Below are 7,559 nucleotides of genomic sequence, written 5' to 3'. Positions count from 1 at the left end.
TGTTTAATTCACTCAGCGTTGGCTCTGATACCAACCTGTCACACCCCAATTTTCCACGTGTCACCGGTGGGCCCGGTGGGGAGTATAGTGACGTAGTTGGCGTCATCATAGACAAACAACACAATATATAAATGCACAGCGGAAGCAAAAGATAAATATATTACATTCCGAATATAAGTAATGTCAAAGTATTACAACGGAAGGTAAAGGATCCACAGGCGGATCAATAAAAGATAACTGTTCAATAGACTTTAGGCATCTAGGACTTGCAAGATTCCCTAGTGACGCCCCGAGCTCCCAGCCAATTACGCATAGTACCTGTCACTTAACCTTTTGAAAAAAATACGTCAGTTTACACTGGTAAATACAATTAACTGACTCATTTTGGAAAAAGAGTTTGAAAAGTAATTTGAGTGCAAACGGCACAAAATATCTTGACACATTGATTAAAATGCACAGAGGCAAAATTAATCTTTATACTTGGGACAATTTTATTAATAAAAATCTTGTATCCGATTTACATGGTTGTCCAACATTTAGGGCCGGTGATTATACAATACAAGCCGGACAAGATTAATCGACACACCACAAATATAATCTCACAAGAAGATAATCTCACGAGTGAGTATACGTTATACATATGCAACAGGAGGTGTTCTGTCTACACCTTGTGCTTACGTAGTGGCCATTCACTTTTTAAAATGAGCCAAGGATATCCAGGACACGGTCATTAACCCCCAATGTTATTTGTTATCAATCAACACAGATTAAAACGGGATTATGCAATTTAATCATCTCCGATTAAACAGTTTCTACACCCGACCAAGCGGTATTTTTATAATACCGTATCCCAAGCCCGTATAAGGGAAAATAAGTTAAAATGTATTTACCTGAGCTAGCTCCTGTCTTAAATAGCAAGAATAATAACTCAGCCGTATTCCTAAGTAAGCGTAGGTACAATTTACCGGAAAGCTCTAGTCTGGAACGATGGTATAAATAACCAATTAGGATACTAACGGGTCTTTAATTAAGCCTAAGCTTTGACCGGTTAGTTTTAAGGATGATACGGTTAAACGCACGATTACGCGAAAGACCGGATGGAATGTGATTTAGAACCGACAAGCTTGAATACTTGTATAATATGGGTATACTAAATACATCCTGGATTTTGAGATAAAAATGATAACGTTTGACCCGTTTCGGTCAATTTACGCAAACTAGTCACGTAAACCGAACCGAACGCAAAAAGGGCGTTACGGGTAGCCAAAAGAGTCAAATGCAAGTTCCCTGAGATAATATGCTTTAAATATGATATAATATCAGTAAGTTATGTTCTATATTGCCCGGAATAATTTTAAACTCAATTTATGCCTTAGAAGGGCATTTTGGTCATTTAAAAGATCATAAAAGAGTAAAATTAGAAATCTGAGTTTCGGGTCTGGTTCATATAGTAAATATACTTTATTTAACATATTACATCAGTAGGGTATGACCCATATACCAAACTTGTCATTAAAAATCAAACTATGCACCGCAGGGGTATTTTAGTAATTTCACAAGGGCTAAAAATGCCAAAACTGGAAATCTGAGTTCATATACTTATACTCACTGTTATTATATGAAAATATACTAATTACATCAGTAGGTATAAGTCTTATATGTTTAAAACAAGTATAACGCTTACTATGCGCTTAACACGCTAAAAATGCGATTTAAGGGCGTTTTCGGGTTTTCAAAGAAAAGCTGAGATTTTTATATTTCCAGAATACTTAAAATACTTTATTCAACAATTAAAAACAGTAGGAAAAGGTTTCGGGTCAAAAGAATGTATAAAACTCATTTTATGGCTTAAACGGTCAAAACCGACATAACCCGAAATAACTAAGCGATCTAAGATCCGTTCAGCCAAAAATTAATTAAAAATCATCAAAAATCCCAAAATATTATAATACATCAGTGGGTAAAAAGTTTTATATCAAAACGTGGCCAGAAATGGGTTATACGCGAAAAGGGCCGTTTATGTAACTTTAAGATATAGTTTTACGCTAATGGCCATAACTCAAAATCTGGACCACCAACTGATCCGAAATTTTTGGTGCAAGTTTATATATTAGAAATAAAGATTTCTACTCTTTCACTTTTTCAAAAATCACGTTTTATCTCAAAAAGGGCAAAATAGTCAACTTTATGTATAAATCGGAAACATGCATTTGAATCGGCTAAGAATAGACTCAATCAACAAAAATTCCAGAAAGTTTTACCAAAATAAAAATGGTTCAAAATACTCTCCAATACAGATCTCAAACATGCATGTACGAATCCGAATCGATAGTCTACGAAATAGCCGTTTTATAAGACTTTCGGTTCCGATTCGTATTTATACTATAGATTGTCGAGTTGATGATGATAAAACACATTCTTATGTGTATAATAAGTTATTTATGATGATCAAACAGATTGCATGCTATCTACATTACCATTTAAGCTTATTTTTGCAAAAACAACTTCTGTTGACTTTTTAGAAACAAGTTTGACTCGACAATTAGCATGCATAAAGTGGGAATCAGAGAATACCCTTTTGAGGGTTTGTTTCCCACATAAATACCAACATATATGTGGTTTCAATTTGAGAAATGACAGAGTAGGACTCGTTTAATCAGAAAGTCAAAGTATAAGAATAATCAGTTTGACTTTTACTAATAAGCGATGCAAGAACGAGTTAGAGATCGAATTGGAAGCTTACAAGGGTCCTATTGAAGCTTAGTTAACACTAGGATGTTGCCTTGATGATCAGAAATGCTCCAGAAATGCTTGAGAGAGTTTTGCAAGTTGAGAGTGTTCTTGATCACAAAAGGAAATGCCAAGAAATGGGGTTTTGATCTGATTTAAAGAGGAAATCAGAGGTTGAGGATAGGTTACTGTTGCCATAGGCATGCAAGGATGTTTATTGGAGCTTTTGGAGGTGCCATGAGCTGTTATGCACTTCAAATTCGGACCAGAATTGCAATTTTCGCGAAATTTTGCTTCTGATAGTCTCACGCGGCCCGCCTAAGGATTCCCAGGCGGGTCGCCTGGGGTCTGCAGGCCCAAAAACTTTCAAACATTGGCAGATTTGTTCCCTGTCCTTGCACGCGATGTTTCGGCTACTTATTTTGACTCGTAAACCCCCAAACTTGGTTTTTAAGAACCTTGGGACATTTACCAACATGGAAATGTCCTCGGATAACTTTGCGCTCAACCGAAAAGCCATGAAATTCGACGTTGACGCTTTTAGTCCCTCAAGTACGGTTTTGGCCATAACTTTCTCATACGTTGACGAAACTTCACGAAATTTTTACCACATATTCTAGTGAGTATATTTTAGCTTCTCAAAGCTTCGGGTCTGCCAAAAGTTCACTCAGAGGTATAAATTCAACATGTTGACACTTTTGGCCCCTATAGTTTGCAATACTTCACTTTTGTGCAATTTCCGCGTCGTATGAACCATGAACCATCCTTTTAAGGTTATAAACATTATGTAGGGTTATCATAGAGCCTATTTATCCATTATTGACACTTTGGACCCTTACGTTCCATAGTTTTCACTGTTTGTCACTTTTCGTCCCTCTAAAGTATGTTTTCACATACCGGAACCTTATGACACGTGTCAAGACATTATTGGACGAAATTTTTCGAGGTGTTACATAGCATGGTCTATCGGAGTATTTATATTAAAAAGCATCGTTCTGGCTGTCAAAGTGTCCATCACCGTATCTTTGTTCCGGATGTCCCATTCGGGAATAAATTTTTCCTCGGCAGTTGAGGGGTCAATATCCATATCATCCGAGAACAGATCTGCATATCGAAAAAAGGACATCAACTCAGGTCCGAACCAGGATGAGGGAAGCGAAGACACTTGATCTTCCTCATCATCCATAAAACAGTCCGGACCCAAAGATGAGCCCAAGTGCGTACCTGAAAAAGTTACCACCTTCGGTTCACTAGGGGCTTTTCCCTTATCCGCACCCTCCGGATTCTCCATCTCCATACTCTCCACTTCACTATCCGGGATAAAACCACCTGAATAAGCCGGAGTCGGCCCACTTCGAGCCAAAGCTGCTTCTTCCCTCGAACTCTTACCTCCAGAGAGATGTTCATCAAGTTCTTCCATCACACTGCCTCCAGAATGAGAACCCCCTTTCGTTTTCTTCAATTTTGGCGGTGGGAGAGAATCGGTGAAACGTATCTGAACTGTCTCACTCTTCCTCTTGCGAGAACGGATCACCAGGTCCGTATCCGCCCCAACACTTTTGCTCTTCAAAGATGAAGGCCGATATAGAAGGGCTTCGTCCAATTTGCGGATCTCCGGATCATCATCCACATCGTCTAGAATAGACTTTCGCCCAGCCTGAGATCCGGACGAACCATCGGCTCCCTTAGAAGAAACTGGAACAAGGGAAACCGTCTTAGTAGCGGCTTGTTCGGAGGAATTCTTGGGAACGGAGGAAGTCGCCTCGGCAGCAGATGACGTGGCCGCATTAGGATCAGCAGGGGTGCGAATAGGATGCGCCGAAGCGGCCACCTGTTTCATCAATGGAACCTCCCCTTCAGCTTGTTCCTCAAAGTCAAAATCAAACACGTCCATACTGGGAACCTTCAGAGCATCGAGAAGCGACATCGCAGCACCTACATTCACAAAAACAAGGGAGTTAGTAAAACAAATAAGGGTGCCGAAGGGGATACAAAGAGCCGAAACTTACGATCACGCTTTCGGCGAATGATCGGCCAATCCTTATCCCCTCGGGCCCACGAAAAACTAACTCGACCTAACCAAAGAAAATGCTCGGGAAGAGGACGAATAGGGGACTGATGCTCGACCAAGGCACGACCCAAGTCTTCGTTAAAAATAAAACCTTCGTCCAAATCAAAAGACATCGACTGGTCCTTGAAACGCCACCTCATGTCCTCCGGAAGACAACGATCGTCTAACCAGAAGAAGTTATCCTTCCAGTTCTTCAAGCTAGACCGCTCGTTGGAGGAGGGAGAAGGAACGTTCTCCCGGTGAGCGAACATGTACCAGTCTCCGGCCGTGATAAACTTGTAAAAGTACCGGAAAACGTTTAAATCTGGTTTCTGGCCAAGGGCCCGGCAAGAAAGTTCAAAATGATTTATACGGCTAAGACCGAAGGGGTTAACCTGACTAATATGAACCCTAAAAAATTGCAAAACCTTAATAAAAAAACGAGAGAAAGGAACCCTGTAGTTAGCAAAGTTGCAAACACGGGTGTAAAAAGCAAATTTCCCTTGACGGAACGGATGTATGGCGTCCGTTCTGGAAGGAAGGGCCTGATGAAGATCTAAAGGAATCCTATACTCTCTAACAAACTTGTCAAACTGACGAGGAGTAAGGACACTAACGCTATCCGCAAGGTTATCCTTGCCTGGAGCCATGTTTTAAAAAAGATAAACAGAGAAGGGACGCACCTTTCTTAGAAGAAGAAGAAGAAGAAGATAAAGAGGATTTGCAGAAGAGAGATTCAGTAAAACAGAGAAAAATGAGAAAGATCAAGCTTATATATAAGTGTTTAAGTCGGTTAAGGGGTTGTCAAATCATCCCGTCGCATCAAGAGCGCCCCCACGAATTCCAACGCGGGGGTTCGCAAACCTCACGTGTAGGTGACCGACGGACAAATCACAGACATCACCCGCGACACGTCACCTCCACTCAAAACATTCCACGTCATTCATTTAAGCCATTCCCGTAACAACACGTCATCCGGATAAGACAAAAGCTTGAAGATTCAGTTTGCAAAGTCTTCACCAAGACTTAACAAACTAGGGGACTTGAAGACGTATGTCCGAGGCCGGACACTATCATCAGGACGAACCAAGCTCTACTAGGACGAACACTTAAGATGTGTCCGCACCATATCAAGAATCTCCGAAGACGGACTCCCGTTCGAGTGCGTATGGCCGAATGACGTCATCTCAGTTGACTACTATAAATACTCAGCCAAGTACAAAACCAAGTACAGTTTTCTGACGCTCCGTCCTTATTATCTCTCTCTATTCTCTCTCTCTAAACAAATACTTATCCTCACGCCGGAGGGTGGTCGCAGAGGGGCCCTCCCATCTCTGCGGCGAGCCTAACGGTTTTCTGTTTTGCAGGAACCTTTTCCATCGCCCTCAAAGATCCAAAACCTTGTTTACAGGTTTCGGCCTAAATACAGTTTTTTGGTTCTTCATCTTCCATATCAGAAACTAACAAATCTGGTAGCCGCCGGCAATTTAATCGAAAACCTAACCGATCTGGTGGTCGGAGATTTAAACCGAACGGATCTGGTGGCCAGAGATTGGATAAGAAAAGGAAAACTAACGGATCTGTGGTTGGAGATTTGATAACAGACGGTAACCTAACGGATTTGTGGCAGGAGATTTGATAAGTGACGAAAACTTATGATTTTGAGCGAAGAGGACAACATGAGAAATGAATGCCGGGTGGTTCGAGAAACTTACTATTATGTCTTTCCTCATTTCTTTGTTGTTTTTTAAGTGTTTGTTTTTTTTTTCCAGCTGTCAAACTAAAACATCTGGACAAACAATTATACTTTTGCTTTTCTTATAAATGTAAAACAAAACACTTTAATCAAAAGTTATTCCAAAATATGGAAATTTTAATCAAGAGTATGAGTATGAGTATAGTCAAGATTTAGGTGTGTGTAATTTGTAATTATCGACTATTGTTGTCAAATATTAGTTAAATTAGATATTATGTCGATAATTAATTATCGACTATTGTTGTCAAATACTGCTTTTAGTTATTCGATAGTAAAATATATAAAATTTATTTTTTACATTTTATCGTTAAAAATGTGATATATTATTTGTTGAGTAAATTGTCAAAATCGTCCCTGAGATTTAGGTATGTTTGTCATTTTCGTTCAAAACAATTTTTTGTACAATATAGTCTTTCACTTTTGAGATTTTGTCATTTACATCCAAACGTCTAATTTGTTTATTTTTTCTATCAAATATTTGGATGAAAATGACAAAAATCACAAATCTCAGGGAAGATTTGATAAGTTTTCGTAAGCTGGCACACCGGTCAAGTGAAAAACAATAAAGAAAATTATTTTTTTCTAAATGGAAAAGGTAGTGGCATTCGATTTATTTAGTACTTAAAAGTTCGGACTTTAAGAAACCATTATAATATAGTTAATATGTTTTTCGTTTAAGGACAACTAGATTGTTGTCATAGGTTGTGTGTTGTGGCGGCGACGTCTTTGTTGTTTTGTAGTTTGTCGCATGTTATGTAGACGCTAATCATATGAAAATGTGTGTTTTAACGTATCCAATCTAAAGCATTGCGGTTACAAAGAAACGGAATCAAACCCGAGTTTGTTCGTTTCGTGAGCATTCCACCTACTACATCACCCTTACTTTTACATAATCTTAGTGGCGTGGCTTAAACGAAACTCGGTAAGTGCTAGACTCTTAAAAATCTAATATATCTTAAGCACAAATGTCGCTAGGTTTCCCCATCGACATTGTGAATTGTTAAGTAAATTTAATTATCATAA

The 7,559-nt window shown here is 39.2% G+C and overlaps 1 protein-coding gene across 1 annotated transcript; it reads right to left on the bottom strand.

Annotated features, from left to right (window-relative positions):
- Positions 1 to 3,621: 3,621 nt before the first annotated feature.
- Positions 3,622 to 6,565, bottom strand: LOC110913211. Its single transcript, XM_022158058.2, has 2 exons — positions 4,740 to 6,565; positions 3,622 to 4,665 (listed from the first exon to the last, which is right to left on the bottom strand). The coding sequence occupies exons 1-2, from the start codon at positions 5,428 to 5,430 to the stop codon at positions 3,680 to 3,682; spliced, it is 1,677 nt and encodes a 558-aa protein (XP_022013750.2). The 5' UTR covers positions 5,431 to 6,565; the 3' UTR covers positions 3,622 to 3,679.
- Between the last annotated feature and the right edge of the window lie 994 nt (positions 6,566 to 7,559).

The sequence above is a fragment of the Helianthus annuus genome, chromosome 15 (assembly GCF_002127325.2).
Source record: "Helianthus annuus cultivar XRQ/B chromosome 15, HanXRQr2.0-SUNRISE, whole genome shotgun sequence".
In the NCBI taxonomy this organism is placed as follows: Eukaryota; Viridiplantae; Streptophyta; class Magnoliopsida; order Asterales; family Asteraceae; genus Helianthus; species Helianthus annuus.
Note: the sequence above shows the minus strand (reverse complement) of the source record. Positions and strands in the feature narration are given on the sequence as shown.

What these genes read in the sequence shown, in the direction of transcription:
- LOC110913211 (XM_022158058.2), bottom strand. Translation starts at nt 5,430, where the DNA reads ATGGCTCCAGGCAAGGATAACCTTGCGGATAGCGTTAGTGTCCTTACT. An exon ending in CATTCGCCGAAAGCGTGATC is followed by an intron (nt 4,666 to 4,739) that starts GTAAGTTTCGGC and finishes TTGTGAATGTAG; the next exon opens with GTGCTGCGATGTCGCTTCTC.